The sequence below is a fragment of the Protopterus annectens genome, chromosome 2.part1 (genome assembly GCF_019279795.1).
Source record: "Protopterus annectens isolate FY-2018-M chromosome 2.part1, PAN1.0, whole genome shotgun sequence".
Lineage (NCBI taxonomy): Eukaryota > Metazoa > Chordata > Ceratodontiformes > Protopteridae > Protopterus > Protopterus annectens.
The window spans coordinates 388,697,866-388,724,444 of NC_056729.1; the positions used below are offsets into that span (position 1 = coordinate 388,697,866).

General features: G+C 41.4%; 1 protein-coding gene across 2 annotated transcripts in view; it reads right to left on the minus strand.

The window, feature by feature from the left end:
* KLHL2 (kelch like family member 2) overlaps nt 1-26,579 on the minus strand; it is a 1,417,988-nt gene that overhangs the window by 923,094 nt on the left and 468,315 nt on the right. For both annotated transcript variants that reach the window (XM_044062211.1, XM_044062210.1), the window contains one exon: nt 1,252-1,373. In XM_044062211.1, the coding sequence (XP_043918146.1) occupies nt 1,252-1,373 (122 nt within the window). The remainder of the gene's footprint in view (nt 1-1,251; nt 1,374-26,579) is intronic.

Genomic DNA, 26,579 nt, shown 5'->3' on the forward strand with positions numbered 1-26,579 from the left:
TCCCTTTGATACTTTGCAAGCTCTCTGAGAACCATGGCTTTTGCTGTATTAGGCAACTGAGCAAATGTCAGGAAAATCCTACTAGGACAGTTGAACTTTATTTGGGGTTAATCAGAGTCTCTAATTGATGGCAGGTGTATACCCACGACAACTTGAATGCTGTAATTAAATCAAAAGGTGCTTCAACAAAGTATTAGTTTAAGGATGTGCACACAAAACAAAGTATTAGTCTAAGGGTGTGCACACTTATGCAACCAGCGAATTGTATGTTTTTAACTTTTTATATTTTTTCCCCTAACAGATTTGTTTGTTTTTCAATTGAATTGTACAGGCTATAGGTCACATTAAAGGTGGGAAAAGTTTTGAAATTATTTATTGTGGTCTCATTTTTGATATCACGAAAACCTGGCATTTTAACAGAGGTGTGTAAATGTTTTATATCCACTGCATATACAGATATATAGGACTTTTTCATGTGACCATTCAATCTAACTAGTGCGGCTGTGGGGTGATGAATAAACCAGAATGCCCTGAGAAAACCCAAGCGGGCCTGGACACAGAACATGCAAATGTACCCAAAAAGAGTTCCAGCCCCAGGCATGGCAGCTAAGAACCAGCTGCAGTAACAATCTACTAAACATTTTAAAGCATACTTCCAATTAAACGATCAACATTTAGTCACAAATGACCCTTATTCAAACACTTTCCCACCTTGGTTGTGTCATGTGTGAATTTATGTGGTCAGTTCCTATTTTCTTCTAATGGTAACATCATTGAGCTAACTGGTACAGGTCAGTTTATTATAAATTAACCTGCTGGGACACTACATCTTAATGTTATCATAGTAAGCCCACCATGTACGATCACATGATCAGTAAGACAGAAAAAAATATCTTAATATCAATAAAATTAAGGATCATACTAAACTCCACTGTACAAGGATTCAGAACTTATTCTCTAACTGTGGTACAGGGTAAACCACTTAAATGTCGGTGTCTCTAAATGAGTGGCAAAGAACACCTTGCATCTTGTAACTTCAAGGCTGATTGTGTTCATATGGCATCACAAAGCAGTCATGGTGATAAGGATTACCCCCCCCTCCCACCATCACCACCACCACCACCCACCGTCGTTATGGGCAATGGCCTTTTCTGTAAATACTGTACTTAATGTTCCACATTTCTAAATGCACTGAGAACAGTGAAATGAGGAATTTGTAACAGCAAATTATCAAATGGTAACATCTCTCACCTGTACATTTTCTTCAGTGACCTGAATTTCAGCAGTATAAACATAGTCAATGAGCATCTTTAGAGTCCATCCATCAACTTCCTTTATCCGCACCCTCTTTGCTCTACTCTCACTCATTTCTCCTAGAAAAAAGAAAAATATACACATCTGAAGATGCACTGTGAAAGAAATAAGTGTCCTGTGTTGCATACTTTCTTATCAATCATTTGCCACTTTGTTTCATAATGGGTAATACAGTCCGTGGGTATGGTAAGATAATTAAGAAAACAGATAAGCATGATGATATCTCAATAGCACTACGGCTGACACTGTGTTCCTCTGCTGGCACAAACAGTCTGCAAAATGACTGCCTTTACACAGTCTGTGTAAGAGGACATCTGTGCTGCTAAGAATAGTAGGAGTATGTGACTACTGGCTTTCAGAAAAAGGCTACACAGAACTTGCACTGTTAAGCTACCCAATACAGAACTCCAACCTGAACCACGCCAGCTCTGCCCTTAATGGGCATACACACTGTCACAGTTCTAGTAAACCAACCCATGCACAAGACTTAATGCAGTGACAAATGGATAGCGCATACACAGATCTTGTGCAGGCAGCGCAATTGTTCAGTAACTTAGAAAATGCTGTAGAAAGAAGGCCCATATGTACTCATTTGCATTTGCTGCGCCAGTATTACAGATTTAACAGCAGGCCCAGAACACCTGATGCTGTACTGACATTACATTTGCTTGAGTGCGTTTAAGAGCAACACAGGAACACAGCAAAAACAGTGAAGAATTAAAAAAACAAAAAAAAAAACATGCAACGACTTATTACAGGACGCAAGGATGTAGGCCAGTCAGAATGAATGAAAAGACCAGAATATGACAACAGAGTGACAGTAAATCAATAGAAATAACAATTACTTCTAGTCAATACACAACACAGGAGATGAGGAAGTAATACCTGCAGGTAAAAAAATGAAGAAATGTGGTTGTGGGGGTGGGAACTGCAGAGTGAATTAGATTGCTTAACACCTGAAAAAAAATCTTCAAGAAACTCCTCATACTAGACGTGAACAAAGCAGTGAGGCTTTCTGGTTTGCCTCAGAACTTGAAAAGAACACAGATGGGATTTACTAAAATGATTAGATGGGGTTTACTAACATGATTAACTTTTTCAGCAGTGTTGTAGGAGAATAAGAAGAGAGGATCCACATGAATGTTGTATTCCGCAAAATATGAAATCACTTAGCAAAACAGACTAGTCAAAATCAAGTACTGCAAAATTATTACAAAAATTTGGGGAGGATCCTACAAATCTCAGACATTGCTGACTAGGTGACTTAACTAGATGGGTAGAGTGATTGTGCAATTCTGCAAAGTGGCTACTATAACTGCAGATCTTTGAGGAGAGATCATAAAGAGTTTTAAATCATAGTATTTAGGTTTACATTCTCCTGTGTCTCACTATCCTTTTGTTTTGTCTTACATTAGTAACCATCTGTCCTATTAGGAACCAAAGCAAGTACGCAAAAACCAAGGCAGTAAAATGCTTCTTTACACATCCAGCATTGCTCTTCAAGCTTGTATCCCTGAAACAAAGTCTGCTTGTGGTAAACAAAGTCTACTATTAACACCCTGCAGCACTAAGCAATTCATTTTGGTTAGAAAATATGCTGTTATGATAAAACACTTTACACAACCATACTACTGTCTTTGGAAAGACTCACAGCAAATTGTTGATTTACACACTGTCTGTGGGAGGTGGAGAGTTACCAAAATGGCTGTAATACAGGAGCATTATCTCATATCCTGTTACCTGGATAACTGCTAGCACCTAAGGCTGCTGGATGGAAATGTCCAGTAATTATGTGCAGCCAATTATTCGGTGCTAGTAGCCTTAATATAATAGGCAATGCAGGATCTAGTACTGTAGAATGCATTCTAACACAAAGGCAATACATTACATCAACATAGTACAGCAAAAGAATGGCATGTTCCTTAAAACTGTTAGGTAATATAAACTGATGAATACAGCCTGTGCCAATAGCTACGCCAACCTTGCCCTAGTTCAGTGGGAGAACAGCTTCTTATTACATGGACATGAACACTCTAGAAGTAAATTATGGTATACACGTTTCGTAGACAATATGTTTATTCTATGGGATTAATCAGAAATAGCATTGAAGGAGTTTATTGACTACCTACACACGACAACTTTTCTGAGATTTACATACAAATATTCTTACGACAGCATCGAATTTCTGGACGTGTTGATTAGAAAATCTGAATTAGCTGGTTCAGGGGCAAATTTGTATAGGAAACCCACACTGAAGAATTGTCTACTACATAAAGGGAGTATGCACCCAAGGCATATTAGTAGAAATGTGCTGAAACGTCAGATGCTGAGAACCATGAGACTACATAATTTGGACAATGATCTCAAGGAGACCGCATAAAAATTGAAAGATGACTTCCTTGACAGAGGATATCATGAATCGGAGATAGATGTTTGTATTGTAGAGACACCGAGTGAAATGAAAGGGAAAGGTAAACCATAATTTGAATCAACTGCTGAACGAAATGGAAATGCGAATCAAACACTTTCCTATTACTTTTAGCAGTGACAAATTTGTTTTGTGATATTTTTAAAAACAATTGGAATATTTTAACTGCAACTGAGGAACTACAGGGAGTTACAGATTCAACACCACATTTTTCTTTTATAAATAAAAAAATCATTAAAAAGGCAATTATGCTACAAACCGGTGCATAAAAGACATAGTGACATCCCATGCAGAAGATGCAAAGCCTATACATATATTTCATCAGATACTACTTTCACTCATCCACATGTTGTTCATCTTTTCCCGGTTAGGGGTCGCCACAGCGGAACTCCGGTCCGCTAATGACTGGCAGTTTTTATTTATGGTGTCGAGTTGCCAGCCCGACACCCAACCTTCAACGAAGGCACGCCCATTCAACGCAGGTCTTTCGAATGCCCACTCGACCGCAGGGAGGACATGCAGACTCCACACAGAAGGCACTCCCAACCCAAGCAGAGAATCGAACGGGAGAACCTCTTGCTGTGAGGCAACAATGCTACCGCTGCACTTTCACTCATCCACATAAAAATGTTAAATTAGAACCAGCCCTTTATGCAGACTGCAGGACCAAAAATGTTATTTATTTTGGTTTCTGTCAGATCTGCTATGCCTATTATATAGGCAAAACCAATAGAATGTTAAAGGAGCAAATACTAGAACACATGAGAGATATTGTTAATAATAAAGATACTAGTGCTCTAGCTAAACATGTGGAAAAGGAAGGTATGCATCATGTGTTTAAATTCTTAGTGCTTGAGGTGATTAAGGATGGACCAAGAGGTGGAGACCTAAAGAACAGAATTGAAGAAATAGAACAGAAATGGATAATTAGGTTAAATGCTGATAGATACCCAGGAATCAATGAAGCAGTCTCTCTTAAACCTTTCCTTAATTCACGAACTTTAAAACACTGAGTTTTCTATGCTGAATGTTTTATCTATTTTAGTGTGTTATATTTATTTAAATGTCTTAATCAAGAAGCCTTCCATGCATTTAATTGAATGTGAAATTATTTGTTTTTAATAATTTAATTAGATGCAGATGATTGGATAAAGCAAGCTTGTATCTTCATTGTTTTATTGCAATCTGAGGAAGTGATCAGAGCTGATCGCTAAAGCGCTTACTTTTTGTTTTTAACTCAATTAAAAGTGTTGATTTTTCTGCTGTGGAATTCTGATACTTCTTTTTTATATACACAATTTCAGTGTGTGTTGTTATCAGAATCTGTCCGGTGCTCATTCCCCTTTTTTTCGTTCAATACTGATGAGTCAAGAAGAACATAATTCTGAAAGTAGAAACAGTAATGCTGAATGACTAAACTGTCCATGCAAAATAAACTCCTAGCAGTCAAAGGTTTCACAACACTAACACAGCTGATTGATACATTTAGGAAGTAATATTTAAAATATGGTACAAGGCATTATGCATGATAAAAATCTTCAGGCTATTAAGAGTATGACTGCTGCTCATTCACTGGATCTATAGATTCATATGTGTGTACTAGGCTAATGGACCTGGAGCCTTTACAAACCTAGACCATAGGATTACCCTGGCATTGTGCCACCCGACCTTAGTTCTCAGTGCCTCTTTCGAGTAAAGCCACTGGAGTGATCCCCGGGGTGAATTTTCTATTTCCCATCCACTCATCAAGATTACTGTTGAAGAGGGACAGTGAAGTGCTCTTCTTGACATGTATGGGAAGGCTATTCCATAGCATGGGCAATGTCTGGGTTATGAACCTCTCCCTCCAGCATGTATTGTTGATTGCGGTAATGAGGTTGAGGTCTCTGGAGCATGTGGTGTGGAGGGATTGGGATTTCTTTAGATGAAGCATGTCTAACAGAGCTGGGTCAGACATGGCTTTGTAAGTCAAGCAGAGATCGACTCTAAGTAGGAGATACGAGACAGAGGATAGTTGGAGTTTTTTTTTTTTTTTTTTTTAAAGTCTGTCCATATAGGACATATGTTTAAGGTCTAGGATCCTCTTTGTGAGGTACTTTTGTGGCCTCTCCAGTTGTTGTAGGTGTTTAGTGAGGTACATGCCAAATGGGGCACTGTACTCAATGACTGGCCTAATGAGGGAAAAGTAGAGGGAGACAATAACCTCTTTCTTCCTGGATGCAAAACCCTTAGTAATGAGATCTGCCACATAGAAGGACTTTCTGACCACAGTGGCAATGTGGTGGTCAAAAGAGAGGTTACCGTCAACCTGTGTTCCCATATCTCTTATAACATCTTCTTTGTTCAGCGGACTACCACCGATGTGGTAATTCATGGGAACCAAGTTTTTCCTAAAGGGGATGACGATACATTTTTTGGCATTGAGCTCAATGCCATGGTTCTGACACCAGTTGTTGGTCTCAGTGAGGCCTTTCTGTAGGATGTCAACATCACTTGGGGAGTTAACAGCAGCTCCCAACTTGCAACAGTCAACAAACTTTGTCAGCCAGAGTCCCTTCATGTTGGCCTGTACTTCAGAGAAGTAGATACCAAACAGGAGAGGACCCAGGACCGAACCCTGTGGGACTCCACTCATGACTGGTCGACAGTCTGACTTGGAGTCAGCTACTTTCACACTGTGGGTTCTACCCGTGAGGCAGTCTGCAACCCACCTTGTGATATAGAGGTTGATGCCTAGCTTAGAGAGTTTTTCTATGCTTCCTGACTAAGGAATAGTACCAAAGGCCTTGGCCAGATCAAGGTAGGCTTTATGAACCACCTTGCCTTCATCCACAGCTCTGGTGAGTAACTCAAAGAAGTTGACCAAGTTGAGCAGGCATGATCTAACCTTCACAAAACCAAACTGTGTGGGATCCAGAGTTTGGAGATTCCCTAAATCCTTGTTTATTAGGTCCATGATGATGTGTTCCATAGCTTTGCATATCACACTCATCAGGCTAATGGGGCAATAGTTCCCAGGGTCTGTAGTTGTTCGTCCTTTGTGGAGAGGGATGACTGTAGCAGTGCACCATTTGGTAGGGATAAAGCCTGAGGTGAGACTGTGACTGAACAGGGCACACAGGCGAGGTGCCAGTTCACTCTGTAGTTCATGTGGAACAAAGCCAGGGATATTGTCAGGTCCCATAGAAGCTGTATTCTTGGCCTTGGACAGTGCTGTTTTAACCTGTGCAACAGTAATACTGGTTGCCTGGCAATCTACTGTTATTATGACTGTTCCTTTGGGGGGGGAAGAGAGGGTTAAAGCTGGCACTGAATCTGTTGGCCAGTATACTTGCAATATATGTTGGCCTGGTATAGGAGGTACCATTGTGCAACAGCTCAGAGCAAATTTGGGTATTGCTGTGGAGATTCTTTACATAACTATAGAAGGCCTTGTGGTTTCCTTTATTATCTGCTGCAATTCTGTTTTCATAGCTAGCTTTAGAGGATTTGATGAGGGAACTCAACTTTTTGTTGAGGTTGATAAGGGAGTTTTTCCAGTCTTGAAACTTCACCTAATTCCGCATCAGTTTCCTTCTTCTGTTGTAGTGTTTGTTTATGGCAGGGGACCACCAGATTGGCTTCCTTTTTTTGGAGGACACCGTCTTGGTTCTATTGGGTATGGAGAAATCCATGCATTTGTGCATGTGTTCGTACGGTGCATTGGTGTATGATTCGGCAGTCATGCAACTATTCTCCATTTGCATGGGTGCTGTAAAGTTAGCCACCTCTGTTTTTAGGAGCCCAAAGTTAGCTTTGAAGAAGTTTTTCATGGTGGTAACCTTTGCATGGGCGGTGGGAGGGATGTGGATTTCCAAGGTGATTACTTTGTGGTCGGATCTAACGAGGGAGGAGTTGACTATTAGTGTACAGCAAAGGTCGCCCATGTTAGTAATGACCAGGTCAAGGATGTTGCTACCTCTAGTGGGGGTAAGAATGAGCTGGTCCATGGCATTGGAATTAATGAATTCCAGGAAATGTTGGGCAAGTGTACTGGTACAAGAGTAGCTTTCCCAGTTAAAGGAGGGGTAGCTGAAGTTGTGCAGTATGAGAGTTTTAGGTTGGACACTAATATTCTCCAGGGTGCTTAGGAACGTGGAGTGTGAGTCTTGGGACATGGTTTGGGACCTATAGCAGCTACGACCTGAATTGCTGTCTTACCCAATGTCAGCTGCTCCTTAAGTATCTCAGATGTGTTATGTTGGGCTACCAGTCTGGAGGTATGCACATCCTTTATGAATATGGAAACACCACCACCTTTGGAGCTTCAGTCCAAGTTCTGGGGCCAAAAGGTGTGGAACGAGTTATAGCCTAGTAATGCAGGGGTGCTTTCTGTTGCCTTGAACCAGGTCTCTGTTATGGCACAAATGTCGATATTCTCCATTTTAAGGAGTGCCTCGAGCGAGTGCATTTTGAGATTTGGACTTCTAGCGTTTAGCAGCATGACCCACAGATTGCATTTGTTTGCAGCTGTTACGGTGGTAATTTGGTGTTTGGAACGCCACGTAGAAAAGGCACTAGAGGGGTGGCAAGAGACTTGGCCAGTATCCGGAAGACCAGGGGTGACAGATGCAGGCCATCTCTGGCAAAGCATTGAGGTCTGTCAATCATATCATCTCAGGCAGACAGATACTGGAATCCCTTAGAATGACACCAGAAACTTAGCCAATTGTTGAAATCAATCATTTTCTGCTTGTACTGTAGTATCTTTCTGGGTGATGGTAGGATGCTGCTCAGGGCTAGGGTCATACCCACCTGGACTACATAATCCGAGAGCTCCTCCATGTCTCTCTCTATGTAGTCCATGGAGGTACGTCTCAGGTCATTCACACCCACATGTACAATGACAGAGTCATATTTGTACCTGTTGAGGGACCTGAGTACATCTGTTATATGGCAGATCCTGGCGCCTGACAGGCAGCTGACTGTTACTTTCTCCTTATTCAACCTAGTGAGTGGAACATCAGTGCGCCTCACTAATGAGTCACCTATGACCAGTGTGTTGGGCATGCTGTTTTGCCTTGGGGGCTTTTGTTGAGTGGCACACTGTTTAAGAGAGTTATGTATATCGTGATTAGTGTTGTGTTGTGGTGGTAGAGTGCGTTTCTGCCTTAGAGATCTCTGCTGTTTGGGTAGATTTTTATTGAGAGCCACCGCAAAGGTGGATGTGTGGTTTATGTTTTTATGTGAAGGCAGTGCTGGTGTGTGTTCTGGAGGGCTGTGAGTTCCATGTGGTTTGGTGCAAGTGTTGACCTTCTCCTCTTGACCAGCTATTCCGGTCTTGGCTGGAGAATGCGTGGCTTCCAATTTGGATATATAAGTGCATCTCTCACAAGTCTGAGTGTTGGGCGGTAAGAGGAGAGGGCTATCAGTGTACATGAGCCAGTTGCTACACTGCCTGAGGAAGTCCAAGTTCACCAGATATCAACAAGGAACAAAAACAGAACTGACAATGTCCAACAGCTGTGGGTACAAACATGAGAAACTTGCAAAGCATATCTAGAATCCAAGAAACTATCAGTAATTTTCTCAATCAGTAGGAATTTATGGTACTAAAGAATATTTACAGCATTACAATGAAACTAACGGACTGATGTCAGTCCAGAGAGTGACTAACAAAGGTTTACGAATGTTGGCTTCTTGCCTACTAAACAACCGGTCCCCGACTTAAATGCAGTAGACATTTTGTAAAACTAAAAGTCACAAAGTTTCTCACGATCAGCTGAAAAATGAGTTATCTTTAACAGGAAAATTATGGTAACTATGAACACTCAGTCATCTATAAAAAATAACGACTTACATTGGTTAGGGAATGCGACCATAGGTTCATAGGTGCTTACTAGGCTATTAATCAGTAAGTATCTTAAGAAGCTTAGGCTTCCATTCCCATGGCAGTTTTCTAGCCTTTGTGTATGAGTAACCCTGAGACAGGTTGAACAAGGATATGTACAAACATTTACTTGTTGTCCCTTATCCATGAGGGACACGGATGCTAACCAGTGTTGAATTTGTGTTTTTTCCATCCTTTCATTTAAATCACATTAAAATAGGGTAAGAAGAGTACTTTGCTATATGTGGAATGAAAGATGGTCCCATAGAAGTGGTATTCTCTGTGACACATACCTAGCTCTCCCACATGCCCTATTTACGTTGCTAAACTATTGAGATCGATGGAGCAGCTGCTCATGCTACCAGTGAACTTCTAAATGTGTAACAGGTCAGGGAGGATAGGGTCTATTGAGGCTCTATATGCAAGGCAGAGGTAGCCTCTTAGCAGACTGCATGACACAGAGAAGAGGTACAAGGCTTTGAAATGGTCTGCCTACTTTTAATGACTTGGGCCCAAATGTGATGCTGTCTTTCCAGCTGTAACAAATGTTTGGATTGGTACATACCAAAACGGACATTATACTCAATGATCACCCTAATGAAAGCTAGGTATACTGGAATGATTACATCTTGGACCCAGATGCCATACCTTTATATATAACCTGTGCAATGAAACAGAACTTCCTTACAATAGTGGATATGAGATCAAAGGACAGTTCACTGTCTTCATGGCTTCCCGTTATCACTGATTACAAGTTGAACTTTCAGGGTGTGTTATTGATGTGAACATTACAAGGGAAGTCATGCTTGCCAAAGGATATTATTATACATTTCTTGAGATTTCGCTTTAACCTATGGTTCTGAGACCAGCTACATGATTTGGAAAGGCCTTCTTGAAGGATCTTGGTGCACTCTGTGGAGTTAATGATGACATCAAGTTTAGAGTCATCTGCAGACTCGGTCAGCCATAATCCCTGAGCATTTGCTTTTACCCTTGAGAAGTAAATGCCAAAGATGGGTGGGCCCAATGACTGAACCTAAGGTATACTGGTAGTGACAGGTCTTTTGAAGGATGTAAAGCCACCTATCCTAATTTCCTGGGTTCATAAAAACAGAAACACTATGTTACCAAAGGTGGTCTCAACAAGTAGAGAAATGTAGGAAAAAATGAGACGTACCACCAAGGCTGTTGCGAGACAAACACGTCAAGTTAAAAGCCAAATTCTTTAATACAAACAGATAAAAATCCAAATAGCATAAAACAAGGTTCAGGGTGGATAAGCACTTTTGGTAAAAACCTTCTTCAGATTCTCACCCATTAACCAGTAGTTTACTTAAAAAGAAACAGATAACCAATCAACAAAAACCAGGAACCTTGTTTTATGCTATTTGGATTTTTATCTCTTTGTATTAAAAAATTTGGCTTCTAACGTGACGTGTTTGTCTCACAACAGCCTTGGTGGTACGTCTCATCTTTTTTCCTTAATTTCCTGGGTTCTGTTCATGAGCCAATTACACACAGACATATCCCTCACCAGGTTGTGTAAGGAAAGAGGGACAGTCAGCTCTTGTCAGGCACCAGGATTTGCCAGTTCACCAGTTTTACACATTCAGGTTATTACAGTACAGGTATCACTATGACTCAGTCATGGTACATGTTGGAGTAAATGAAGTCAGATGTACCTGCCTGGACTTCATGCAGAGACATGATAGAGTTCTCAGACTGAGTTTCAGGTAGGTACAATTCTAGCTGAGCAGTATTTTATCCTTCCCAAGTACAATGCCAGCAGAAAATGATAGAATTTAACAACTGGCTTAGTCTATGGTGTCATTCTGGGGGTGCAGTATCTGTTACCCTGGGGGTTTATGGCAGACATGCACTGCTATTTTGCCAGGGATGGCCTGTACTTCTCACCCCCTATACTTTTGAATACTGGCAAAAACTATCTACCTCCATAATGCCATTGTGAGGTAATGTAAACCTACTAAACCTACCTACACAGCCAAACTTACTCAAACCAAAATGAAGGTTCTAATGTTAAACATCATACGTCTGAATAAGAAACTCCACTCATTACAAGCCCTCACTACGGAGGACAGACATGTGTGTGAAAATGAGTCATGGTTTAAAGCAAATGAAAGCATTCTGGCACTGCAGAACTGTAACACCTTTCACATTTTTAGATTTGGTACCACATACAAAGTGGAGGTGTCTTAACTTATATTAAAAATAACTACACCTCCAGAACAGTAAGGCAGCATGAGGAGCTAGAAATTCTCTATATCCAAAGCACCATAGGCAAAATCCTTTATCATATTATTAATAGCCATAGATCTCCTCCAAGACATGACCCAGAACGTTCACACAAGACACCTTTAGTTGCTAAGCATTGGCCCTACAATGGTAATTATGGGAGACTTCAACAATCTATAAATAAACTAGGAAAGAAACACATCCTCAAGACATGCAGGCCCACAAATTCCTGGAATTTGTCAAAACAAACATCCTGGAACAAGTTAAAACTCCCACAAGAGTAAACAACATCTTTGACTTGATTCTCACAAATATGGGGAATTGCTGCACCTCCTCGTGTATTGTCTTCTCTAGTAAGGTCAGATCACAAAGTAGTATCTTTTGAAATTATACTGGAACGGGGCTCTCCATGAAACTCTGGAATGCTCAAACATTATTCTAAAGCAAACTATCTGCTATTGGGTGTTACAATGGCAAAATCTGTACCTCCCCCAAACCAAGATAAATTCAGCTGCCTACGTTGAATCCTTCTCGCAGGCATTCTACCACCACCCAAACTCTCTAGACCAAAGGTTCCTGGAGTTCATAAACTCAAATGCCATGGAACAACTAGTCACCATCCCCACAAGAGGAGAAAACATACTTGATCTCATCATCACAAACATGGGATCAAAATGTTCAACACCGGAAGTATACCCCTCACTGGTGAGATCAGATCATAAACTAATCTCGCTGGAGGTCCTCATCCCGCCCCCACCTGAAATAAAACAGACCACAGTGAAAAACTTCTCAAAAGCAGACTTCACACTTCTAAAAACTAGTGTGGTCTCCTTTAAGGCCCCTGAGCCAGTGGTAAACATTACTCAAACCGCTGAATCACTTACAGATGCCTTCTACCAGCACCTACAGGACTGCATGGATCAGGCAATCCCAAACAAAACTAAGACTCTTTGTACCAAAGGCAAGCGTCCAGTCTGGTGGACCCCTGCCATAAACAAGCTCTACAACAAAAGGAGGAAGCTACTACAAGATAGAGCAAAATCCTTGAAAGGTAAGACACCTTTGATCATTATAAGTAAAAAACTAAGAGCTCTCATAAAATCATCCAAGGCTAACTTTGAGAGAAGAATCGCCAAGGACACAAAAGACAGTCATAAGGCCTTCTCTTTAGCTATGTTAGAAACCTAGGAGGAAACTCCCAGATATGCTCAGAATTAGTCCAAAATGATGTGAAGATTACTGAACCTACACACATTGCCAACATACTGGCTGACAGGTTCAGTGCAAACTTCTCCCAAAAGGAGAGATATCTATACCAGAGGATTGTAGCCCCCCAAACATCTCCAACGCCCAGGTGAGAACTGCTCTCTCCAAGGCAAAAAACACAGCATCCATGGGACCGGATGGTGTCCCCAGCTGTGTGCTCCACGAACTCAATGAGGAATTAAACCCGCAGTTAGGACAGCTGTTTAATCTTAGCATCACCTCAGGATACGCATCAAGGAGTGGCGCACTGCGACTGTGGTCCCACTTCACAAGGGCGGTGCCTCCACCGACCCTGGAAATTACCGTCCCATTAGCTTGTCAAGCCTTATCTGCAAAGCCATGGAGAGGATCATAATGGAACTCATAAATAAAGATATAGGGAACTTGCAGACTTTGGATCCAACCCAGTTTGGCTTTGTCAAAGGCAGATCATGCCTTTTAAACTTGGTTGACTTTTTCTAAACAGTCACCAAGGCCATTGATGAGGGAAAGGCAGTCCATACAGCCTACCTCGACCTGGCAAAGGCCTTCGACACAATACCCCACTCAGGTATTATTGAAAAACTCATCAGCTTGAATGTAAACCCATACATCACAAGATGGGTTGCAAACTGGCTAAGTGACAGAACCCACAGGGTCAGAGTTGCTGGAGCCATGTCAGACCCAAAGCCTGTCACAAGTGGTGTCCCACAGGGCTCAGTCCTGGGTCCACTCTTGTTCGGCATCTACTTTTCTGAAGTACAAGCAAACACAGAAGGGTTATGGCTGACAAAGTTTGCAGATGACTGCAAACTGGGTGCCATAGTCGAAAACTCTTCTGACACAGATATCCTTCAGAAGGGCCTCACAGAAATGGATAACTGGTGCCAGAGCCATGGCCTAAAGTTAAACGCTAAGAAATGCATAGTCATACCCTTCGGGAAAAACAAGGTTACCCCTAGCTACCATATAGGTGGCAATCCACTGAGCACAGAAGTCGTCATCAGGGACCTGGGGACCCAGGTTGACACTAGCCTTTTGTTTGACACTCATGTTGCTAAAGTAGTCAGGAAAACCTTCTACATTGCCCACCTGATCATGAAGGGATTCACATCTAGATCAAGGGAGGTCATCATCCCCCTGTACTCCTCACTCTTAACACCTATGATTGAGTACAATGCCCCATTCGGAATGTATCTGACCCGACACCTGCAGCAGCTGGAAAGGCCCCAAAAGTTCCTCACCAAGAGGATAAAGGGTCTCAAAAATATGTCTTATGCTGCCCGACTGAAAGAACTCCAGCTCTATTCAGTCTCATACCGCTTGCTCAGAGGTGACCTGTGCCTGACATATAAGGCCATGTCAAACCCAGATTTGATGAATATGCTTCACCTCAAAAAATCTAGATCCCTCAGAACCACAAGGGCGGGAGACTTAAACCTTGACACGGTTATTAATAGGACGTGCTGGAGGGACAGATTCATCACCCAGAGACTCCCTATGCTGTGGAACAAAATCCCGGTAAATGTGAGGCAGAGCACCTCGCTGGCCTTGTTCAAGAGGAATCTTGACCAATGGATGGGAGATCGCAGATATACCCCAGGGATTACATCAGTGTCACTGCTTGACAGAGGCACAGCAAAATAATAGGCATAGTTTTATTCAAACTAAAGGGGTGGCAAAAGCCACATATCTATGGGCTAGGCTTATAAATGCCCTTGGGCAGATAGCCTAGTATGAACCTATGAACCTCAGACATTGTATAGAAATGGCTGTTCCCACTTCAAAGAAGAAAATCTAAATTCTCCAAAAATAAACCACCTAATGTAAAACAGGAAAATAAAGCATGGTTAAACACAGTAAACATAACAAAACCATGATCATAAACACTGACAAGCAAATAATTAGTCTAGTTAAAGCCACTATAACTGAATTTGAGTTGAATATAGCCTCCCAAGCTAAAGAAAATTATAAGGCATTTTTTAGCTATGTTAGGAAGCTGAAAGGAAACACAGCAGTGCATCAAATAGGTGTAATAAACAACATTGCTAACCTACTGGTGGATAAATTCAGAGCAAACTGGAGTTTACCACCCCCCAGTTGCCACTACGGAGATACCAACATCCATACTACCCCCCGTTTTCACCACAGAACAGATCATAAAGGCACTCTCTCCGAGGCAAAGAACATAGCATCTATGGATCCTGATAACATACCAGGGTGCCTCCTCCTAAAAGGCTTGAAACAGGACTTGTTCAACTCACCTAACAAAGCTATTTCATCTCAGCCTTAAAAATGGGTTTGTACCCCTGGGCTGGAAAAAGGAAAATGTCATTCCACTGCACAAGGGTGGCACCCTATTCTGACCTGAGAAACTATAGATCCATTAGTCTGGCCAGTCTGACTATCTTTCTATGGCTTTTACAGAGTATACATGTTATATGCAAAAATAAAACAAATCTATAAATACTGGACCCAAGTCAGTTTGGGTTTGTTGAGGGAAAGTCATGCCTGGTGAACCTGAGAAGGTCAAAAAGGTCAGAGACAAGGGCAAATCAGGTCATATGGCCTACTAGGACTTGGCTAAGGCATGCAACACTATTCTCCATTCAGGTATATTTAAAAAATTACATAAATTTCAAATAAACCGATATGCCACCCACTGGGTAGTCAAATTGCTTTCACAAAGGATGCAAGAGATAAGAACAGGCGACTCCACCTCCACTAAAATACCAGTCACAAGTGGAGTTCCCAGGGATCAGTACTGGGACTGCTCCTGTTTGTCATTTACTTTTCAGATGCCCAGGCCAATACAAATGGACTATGAACAGTTCTGCAGATGACTGCAAGCTCAGGGCAGTCACAGAATCCTCAGAAGACAAAGACATACTCCAGGGGGGTTTCACATAAAGGAACAGGTAGTGAAAGAACCATGGGCCCAAACTAAGTGCAAAAAACAGCACAATTGTCTCCTCTGGTAAATCATCCCCCCTCAAAGTAAAAAAAACTGACAACACACCTCTAGTTAGAGATCTGGGGTCTTGTGGACGGTGATCTGACCTTTGACCAACATATGTCCAACACAGTTAGGAAGTTATTTTATACAGCATAACTTAAAAGTATGGGCACTGCATCCAAGTCCAGGAAGGCCATTATCCCTCCGTACTTGGCCCTTATTAGACCAGAGTACAATACACCCTTAGGTAAGTACACGAGTCAACTCAAATGTCCACAGAAATTCCTTACTAAAAGAATCCACGGAGTCCAACACATGAATTGTGAGGACCACTTTAGATCACTCCCCTATTTTCAGTATCCTAGAGACTGCAAAGGAGTGACCTCTGCCTAGCCTTTAAGGCCTCTTCAGACTCTGTACTGATGAACGTCCCCCACATATGCAAAAACAACACCATCAGAAACACCTGCTCTAATGATTTTAACCTTTCCAGCAATGACATGCCAGGGAGGCACATACATGTTACAGAAGCCTCCACTGCTCCAGAGCGGCCTTCCCAACCATGTAAAACAAAGTACTTCTCTAACCCAATTCAAACACAGTCTGGACAAATTGATGGGAAACCACAGATTTATCCTCGGGTTGACACCTATGCCTCTGACAGACAAAGAACCTAGACGTGCACAAAACCGCAACTTGACTGTTTCCTATCTACAAAAGAAAACAAGTAGCACTCGAGAATTCTGCTTGGCTAAGCTTAAAAAGGCCTCTATGTCACTAGTCTGGTACATGTTTTATGTTTAAATCACTCAAGTGAGCAAAAGGAAATTGCTCAAGAAAATGGACAAGATTTCTGCAGCATATACTGCTGAATATTATAACAGAAACTTAAGATAAATATGCAAATTCCAATAATGAAAGGCCAGAGGAGATGGAAAAGAATGCCCTATTAAACTGCGCAGGTACTGTTCAGTCATTAATGACAAATGTTAGAAGCCAAGAGTAGGAGTTTCAAGACAAATTAATCAGAAAATAATGCTTATAGAGAGGGCAAAAAACTCTAGTTTACATGCATTCCAGAAATAAAAAGAAGAGAGGATGTAACTGCATGTCTTCTGTGAAAGAAACCGACTGGAATCTTCCACACAGAATCATGGTCTTTGTACCAGAAAAACATTCAGTAAAAAAAAAAAAGCAAACAAGACCAATCATGAAAATCCCGTCTTAACAGCTAAAATAACTGGGTCTGTCCAAACTTTAGCAGAAAGGTAAACTGTTAATATTGGGTGACAGGTGTTATGTATGTATGTTACCAATGAATTTTTATTAGCTACAAGATCCAAAAATCAGTCCATCCCTGACATTCTTATGTATAGAGAGAAAGGACTACAACTAAGAGTTTCATACCCAGCATACTTTAAATTGTATTGCCCAACTGGACTGAAGACCTACACTGCAGCAGAAGATATGGAAATGGATATTTAGTACATACCTAGCAACTTAGGCAAAAGGAAAGTCTCTCAGCTGCAAAGAAAATAGGAGAAATCACTCAAACCTCTGTGCTGGATGAAGTCCTGAATAAAGAAGACTAAACAGCTGCTGCATGGACTATTTAAGCATCTGGCACTAGCCAGAAGATATCACAGCATCCACAGGACTACAAGATTCAAAAACAGTTTATACCCTACAGTGACTAGACTTCTGAACTTAGGCACTGGTCCCAGGGGTCTGTACACAAGTCAGTTTTTATTGATTATATATATATATATATATATTCCAGGTAAGTGCAATATTTATTATATCCATAGTTAGTATTATTTAACCTGCTCAAGTGCAACATTAGACAAATAACTTAGGCATTGTTCAGTCTGTACTGTGTTTTGTATTACTTTAAATGAGGTAGCTAATTTAACTTAGGGGAGGGTTTTCTTTTGTTTTTTGTGTGTTGGTAAATGTATTTGCTCTTTCTTACGTGTACTGGGAGTAGTACTGCATTTGTTAATTATGTTTATTCCTCTACTTGTATGTATTGTTTTACTTTCGTTTGTAACCTCAAGAATTGAGCACATGCACAAAATTTTGTTTAGGCTACACGTGTGTAGTTCTAAATGATAATAAAGTTTACTTTGACTTCGACAAAAGAATCCATTGTACGACAGGGAAAGAGCAATATTTTATAGACTAACAAAGGTACAGTTTTTGTTACAAAAATTGAAATGTTCCCTTTCTTCTTTGCCATCGTTTAACTCCTCCGGCTATAGTTTTCCATGCCGGACTATAGTTCTAATCTCAGCCTTGCTGAGCGGAGCTGAGAAACATACTCTAACACTGGGGCTACAATATGACTGACTACAGTTTGGGAAACCCTTAATCATCATCAGGCTTCCCCCCAGAAAACAGTAAATGAGGCTATTATCCCTGTCTGGACAATTATTTGGCTACAATACTCTCAGCTGCTGCAGCTCAGACCCAGTCTTCTTAAAGTGTCAATGCAAAGCCAATACTGGAATTTATTTTACTGAAATTCAGTGTTTGTAAGGAAATGGTTTCTGCTGTACATATTACACAGGTAAAATAACTGCAGTGTTTGTACATTTTATATATGTTACAGCTTTTAGATCTTTTTTGTAGTAGTCACTCTGACAGTGAAATGTTAATGTACTGTCACGGTTTAATTTATGCCAGAGCCAGAATATGACTACAGCATACTCAATGCGTTATTAAGATGTGTAGTGTAAAGATCCTCCTATAGCTGCAACAGAAGTAGTCACATGGAGAGATTCTGATCTCAACCACAATGAGCACTCCCGGAAAGAAGGTAAAAATCTGTTTATCCTCTGGTATGGAAGCCACTACATTGAGGTTTTGCTACGTAATAGGACTAGCATCCTTCAAAATGTTTACTAATAGGTGAACCAACAACCAGGATTGCTGGTCATGTGATACCCCTCCTACTGTCTTCACTGTGGCAAAGATAAACAGGTGTCGTATATCCGTCCTCTCTTTCCTGCATTAGCTCATGAATTCCCAAAGTTTGAACCATCCAGTGTAGATGAGGTGGTAGCTTCTTTACTATCCAAATCCTGGTCATGCAGCTCTAGTATGAGCTCCTAGGGCTGCTTCTTTCAGGCAAAATTGTCAGACCTCCTTTGGGGGACTGAGGACTGCACAATTCCACATGAAGTTTGCACGCAAAGATGAGGTTACAGAAAGTTGAGGGTGGAATGTGCAGTGGAGTACTCCAACAGAAGTGCAAAAGGAGAAGAATGTAGACATTCTAATGAGAATTCCCAGTAACACGAGATGCTGAAGTAGTAGGGAAAAAAAACATCAGTACAACTGGCGCTGGTACCCAATGATGTCAGAAATGCCAGCATTTGTATGAAGAATAGATAAACAGAGAATGGTTCAACAAACATCTGCTTGGTAGACAAACATCAGAAGGAATGCTGTAACATTAAGGCAGCATGGTCTGAAGTAATGCCTGCCCCAATGACACAGTATGGAAAAAGAAAACAAAAAAAAACTCAAATGGAACATGCACAAAAAAACCTCCAGGAAAGTGCAGCAGCAATGAAGAACCAGCATCTGGTCCACTGCAAATGGAGAAAACAACAAAGAACTGAACAATAGGCACTGTTACAAAGTCTAGTCACTTCACAGGTGTGCTTGCTACTTGATGCTTGGCTTGACAACATGAAAAACCTTCCGACACAAATGGCAGTCCCTGTCCAACCATCTTCTAGAGGAACAACCAGTCCATCATGTCACCACCCAAGAAAGTGATGTTCAAATGTATTGACCTCTGGCCTGGCTTGGTGGCCAGCCATGCCGGCAGCCCACCTGATCCCTTTTCACTGTGTGGCCTCCCTACCTTATGCATCACTCCCCATTCATTGTTATTGCCCAGTCTTCTCTATCACCATCTGTCTACCTTCTGCAAATATATGTCTGTCCATCGTCTTCCCCACTTTTTGTGTGTACAACCATCCATGTCTGTATCTGTTTCATATTTATCTGCATCTACTACCTGTCCTTTTTTCCACCATCTCAGCCACAACCATTCTTTGGTATCTTCCATACCTGCTTTTCTTTTGTAAAAAGTTACAATAGGTGCTGTAACCCCCACACATACAAACACCACTACCACCATTGAGGCCTTATAGCTATCCTATTGTGTTTACTTCTGTTTGCTGGTCTCCCGTTTCCTGCTTTCCTAGAATTCCCATTTCCTACCCATTTATATGATGAATAAGGTTGCCACTTTGCTCTGTGTGTTGGTCACTGCACTAAGCTAGGATTTCCTTCTTGTAGCAGCTTATCTCTAAATGCAGCTACATATTGGCTGTATTGTGTGCACTGGCATTCACTGACACAGCTTGCGAACAAACCTTAGCTCTTGATGTCCTTCGTGTTTGTACATAGGTGCTGCTCCTATTCCTGCCATAAGGAAGCATAACACTGTTCCTAATGAAAGCCATCAACTCTCTAGTGCTTTGCCCATCCTGTCAGTGCATTTCACCCAAGGACATCCTTCTTTCTTACATTCTGGACCACTTACGTTTGGGAAGGTTAAGAACTCTTAACTTCTCATTCTTCTGATCTCAAGAAAGGTCAAATGACGCACTCAAAAAACATTCTCTACTGTTCTTACTGGACTATCCTCTATAGACTGCTCTGAAAAACTGCAATTTGTCTGTTCAGTACAGTTTATAGATGATTATTAAGAGACAAACTTTTGTTTGTTCAGTACGGTTTATAGATGATTAAGAGACTTACTTTAGTCCTTAAAACATACCAAACTGGCAAGTTACTTGTACTACTGAACACTGAAAGAGGGACATGTTTATGTGGAATTAGAGTTATAGGTTTCACATTCTGCATTTTTCACAATAACACTGTTAAAATGGACGGATTCCTCACCCACTTACCTCCACTGTTCTAGAGAAAACTAACTGAATAATTTAACTAATCTCAAACTTTGTAATGTTTCAAATACTCATTTAATAGCTGGATATGTAGTAAGAAATGTTGGCACAAATGGAATCCAGAAAAACTGAAGGCCAATAAGCAACAATGCTGAACCTAATCTTGGAATGTATTAATTTACTGGCAGAACCTTCTGGTGTGAATCTATGCTGCCCTCTATACTGTATTCTCAGCCACTGGGAAGCAAAGCACTTTTCTATTTCAAAAATTACAACAGAGTATTCCCTGACAACAAAGTCAAACTAAGGTCTACATAACACTTGTAGAAGGGATGTTAAACAAATATCTAATCTTATTAAGTCTCCAGTTCACTCTTTAAGGACTATTGAATGAATTTTACCTGGTGCTACTCCTCTGCCTGGCTGGTTATATGCAGACAAGCTGTATTCCTAAAAGCAAACTCTCTCCATTTATTTTGAACAAAACATGAAAGCACTTATAAGGAATGTTCTTAAATACGAAAAAAAGAATACAAAAACTTAAAATACACCTATAAGATTTTGATCTCATAACACTATTTTCCACAAAAACAGATCAACAAATAATATAACTTTAAGAATACCTACTTATTTAGTACAAAAAGACATATTAAATGTGTCTAAAGAAATATTTTCAGAATACAAATAAGTGCACATTGTTTTATATACGATAAAGAAATAGCCTGTAAATACAGTATATGGTAGCAATTCTATGCAGCATGCAGTTTTGTAGCACTTAACCAGCACTTTAATCATGAAATCTGAACTTAGTTTTGTTACGTATCTGGCCCTTTAAGATGTCTACTTGTTATTTCCCTTGTCAAAATGACAGCGTATAGCAGTATATTTTAAGTTACTGGAATTTAATTCTTGGGCAATTAGAGAGGATGTCATGGCTGCATGTAGTCTGTATCTCTCTAGGGAAGTGCTAAATATAGTTCTTGAATGTATTTGCCAATTAAAACTGGAACTACACCTTGAATTAAGCAATCAGTATTTTTAAACATTTTTGTGTGTGTATGTGTGTGCAATTATTGTATTTCTGCATACAGATTCCTTAATAAATCAGTTATTTCAGGAGGCTGTCATTGTTATATTAACCAAATTATAACTAAGGCAAAGCACCATTTTATTTTAGAAAAGCTACAGTACAGGCTGTGAACCCAGCGTCCTGATATAACCTAACGCTACATAATCATTTCTAAACCACAGCTAAACTATTGTGCCCTCAAAATGCCAACCCTTTAAAAGTGCAGTCATTATAGTAACCTTGCCACAGTAAATGGAAAAGCAAACTTAAGGTTTAAACAGCATGCATGCCTTTGAGCAAAGCAACTAGGCAAAGTACAGTTGTGTACACCTACCATAAATGTAGATGTTAGAGTGTCTTCACTGTTGCAGTCATGACTGTAGGGTTCTCCCCTGCTGGCAGGCAGTCCTCGGTCAGCCAGAATCCCAAAGTCTGGGTCCGGCGTCAGCTGTTCAACCATGCTCCCTGTCATCAGAGCACCAGGAGTACAAAGCTGACAGCCAACGCCATCTTCTCCAGTTTTTCTTGCCCCAGATGTCAGGAGTCCCAAAATGAGAAAGGTCCCATTATCCTTTGCAAATACACCTCAGAAGAATGGTGAAAAAAGGAACCACACAAAAGTAAAAACAATTGGGGACAGGAGGGAGGGAAACCCAGACTGCAACAGTGAAGACACTCGAACATCTACATTTATGGTAGGTGTACACAACTGTACCATGTTCATCGTGTTTCACTGTTGCAGTCATGACTGTAGGGTAGAATCCCAAAGCTGAAAGAAAGGGAGGTGGTCATAAAGAAGAAGGGGCAGCTAAAAGGCCCTGCAAGACTGCAGAGGCAAACCTGCCCTAGACTTAGAGTAGAGAGGCAGATTGTAGTGCTTAGAAAAAGTATGCACTGAACTCCAAGTTGCAGCTTCCAAAATGTCTTTGGTAGGAAAGTACAGTTTTGTACCTACCATAAATGTAGATGTTAGAGTGCTAATACAGCTGCAGTCATAACAGATGGGTTCTCCTGCCGTCAGATGGGTCCTCGGTCAGCCGAATTCCAAAGTCTAGGTCCGGCGTCGATTATCGTCGCTTCTTCCCCGACGTCAGTGCGACAGGGGTATAAAGGAACTAGCCAACGCCATTTTCTTCAGTTTTTCTTGCCCCAGATGTCAGGTGCCCCCAGAAGGAAGGCAATACATAAATTTATATAACAAAGCAATGCAATATAATCAAAATACAGTAGTTGCAAGCAAATACACCATAAATGAATACCCCAATCAGGTTGTATGAGAAGGTGTTAGCCAATAGGCCTGTCCCAAGAGGGGAAGGAGGGAGGGAAACCTGGACTGGACCTGAATGGTAGGTACAAAACTGTACTATGTTCATCGTGCATACAGCTGCAGTCATAACAGATGGGTAGAATTCCAAAACTAAGAAAAGGGTGGTAGGCACTAGGTGGAACTAGGAGAAGCCAGGATTCCCTGCAAGACTGCAGTGGCAAAGCCTGCTCTAGTTTTGGAGTATAATGGTAGGTGGTAGTGCTTGGAGAAGGTATGCACAGAACTCCAAGTGGCTGCTTCCAAAATATCTTTGGTAGGAACTCCTCTGAGGAAAGCTGCATAGGTAGCTGTGGCCCTTGTGGAGTGAGATCTGATGCCTGCAGGTACAGTTTTACCATGAAAAGAGTAACAAAAGCGTATGCAGTGGGCTATCCATTTTGAGATTGTCTGTTTGGAAATTGGCTTCCCTTGAGCTCCTATAGCATAGGACACAAAGAGCTGTTCTGTTTTTCTGAAAGGCTTTGTTCTGTCCAAATAATAACGCAGCTGTCTGTGGATGTCCAAGGAATGCAGTAGGTCGGTAAGTGGATAGCCTGATTCAAAGCTACCCTGGATACCACCTTTGGCATAAAGGACGGGTTGGTTCATAAGGAAACTCTGTCCTGATGGAAGATGATAAAAGGCTGCACAGCCATGAGGGCTTGTAGTTCCGATACCCTGCAAGCTGAGGTGATAGCCAGAAGGAAAGCTGTTTTCCAGGACAAATATTGCAAATCTGTTAAGGCAGCTGGCTCAAAGGGAGGCAAGGTCAGCTTTTCTAGAATGAAATTGAGGTCCCAAGCAGGTATTGGTTGTTTCCTTGGGGGTTTTATGTTCTTTGCCCCTCTGAGGAACTGTCTTAAGAGGGGGTGAGAGAATAAAGGTGGATCAGTGTTGTATTCAGCAGAAATGGCTGAGGCATGGATTTTGATGGAAGAAAATGTAAGTCCACTGCTTAGCAGCTCAGCTAGATAATGTAATATTTGAGCTAAATTCAGTTTTCCAGGATTCTGGCCCTTTTTCTCATTCCAGGCACAAAACCGTTTCCATTTTGCGGAGTAAGCTTTTCTAGTACACGGCTTTCTGGCCTCCAAAATAACATCCTGCACCTCCTTGGAGAGTAGGGTCTGTTGTGATGTTAAGGAATCTTCCATGTGGCCAGAGTGAGTGTTTTCAGCTGACTGTGAAGAGTTTTGAAGCTGTGCTGAGTCAGAAGAAGAGGCATTAGAGGCAGGGTCCATGGTGGAGAATGCGTCAGGCTCCTCAGGAGTGGATACATCAGTGCTGTCTTGGCCAGTCTGGAGCAATGAGAATCATCTTTGGTCTGTCTGCTCTGGTTTTTAATACAGCTTTGGGCAGCAGAGGAATAGGCGGAAAGGCACAAACTGTCATTGTTGTCCAACTGAAAGAGAGAGCGTCCACTCTCCAGGCCTGTGGATGAAAAGCCCTTGAGCAGAATTTTGTCAATTGGTGATTTTTGTGGGAGGCAAAGAGATCTATGTCTGGCCTTCCCCATGCTTGTATTATCTCTGTAAAAACTTGAGGATGCAACTTCCATTCGTGTGGATCTGTCATATTTCTGCTTAGGTTGTCTGCCAGTGTGTTTTCCTTGCCTGGCAAGTACTGTGCTTGAAGTACGATTTGTAATTCCAGAGCCAAGTTCCAAAGTGACATGGCCAGCCTGCATAGGGGGCATGAATGGGTTCCTCCCTGTTTGTTTATGTACCACATTACTGTGGTGTTGTCTGTCCTTATCAATAGTTGACCTGGATGCAGAAGGTCTTTGAAAGCTATAATAGCATTTATTACTGCTAGCATTTCCTTTTGATTGATGTGAAGGTGCTTTTCTTTTTGGGACCATTTGCCCTGAATGCACCAATCTGTCATGTGCGCCCCCCAGGCGTAGTCCGAGGCGTCTGTTGTGATGACTTGATTTGCTTGCGGCTTGCAGAATGGGAGAACTGTGTTTGGCATGTTTGAGCCCACCACAGAAATTCCTTTTGAAGACATGGAATTAGTGATAATATCGTTTCCAAACTGTGGCTGTGTTGAGACCATAGGTTTTTCAGGTACCATTGAAGTTTCCTCATATGCAGCTTTGCACATGGGATTAGTAGGATGCAAGATGCCATGAATCCCAGAGCCTGCAAGATTTTCCTTGAAGTCAGCCTGGTGAACTTTACTAGTTTTCTGAAGTATTGAGTTAACTGCCCCTGTTTCTCTGGCGTGAGGTAGGCCATCTGGGTGTTTGTGTCCAAGTTGGCACCCAGGAAAATTATTTTCTGAGAGGGTATTAGCCTTGATTTCTTTTTGTTGACTGTGTATCCCAGAGAATTCAACAACATTATTACAAAAGCCAGATGTTTCAGAAGTATGTGCTTGCTGTCAGCTTGGATCAGGCAGTCGTCCAAATATGGGTATATTTGTATCCCTTGAAGTCTGCAGTAGGCAATTACTGATGCCAGGCATTTCGTGAATATTCTGGGTGCAGTAGATAAGCCAAAGGGCAATGCAGAGAATTGATAATGGGTTGAACCTGCAAGAAATCTGAGGTATCTTCTGCAATTTTGTCTGATTGGAACATGCAGGTATGCCTCCTTGAGGTCCAATGTTACCAGCCAAGACTCCTTGCCCAGCATGGGAAGAAGCTGCTGTAATGTGAGCATCTTGAATTTTGATGCAGTAAAATGTGTTTAGGATGGATAGGTCCAAAATAGGTCTCCAATCTTTTCCCTTCCTTGGTACCAGGAATAGTCTGGAATAAAAACCTTGACCTTGTTCTTTAGTAGGTACCTCTTGAATAGCTTTCATGTCCATGAGATCTGAAATTTGTCTTTGTGCCTCTGCCCTTTGATTGTGTGGCAGGTTTGGCAGGCCTCTCATTTTTGGAAGGGTGTGAAAATGGAATTTGTAGCCTCTGTTTATAATGTCCAGGATCCATTTGTCTTTTGTGACAATATGCCAATTTTTTGAAAATAATGCCAGTTTTCTGTCTAAGGGTGCTGCCATTTGAGCCTTGCTTGGCATGCAAAGGGGAAAGTCATTGGGCTTGCTTTCTGAATGGCTGCGAACTATCCTCACCACCTCTTTGTGTAGGAGCTTGCCATCGTCTGCCTCTAAACGATCCTTGAGATTGCCCTTTGCCCCTCGGGCGTCTGTATCTACCTCTTTGGGGTCTGTCCGTGGCTGGAAAGGACCAATTTTGGAAAGG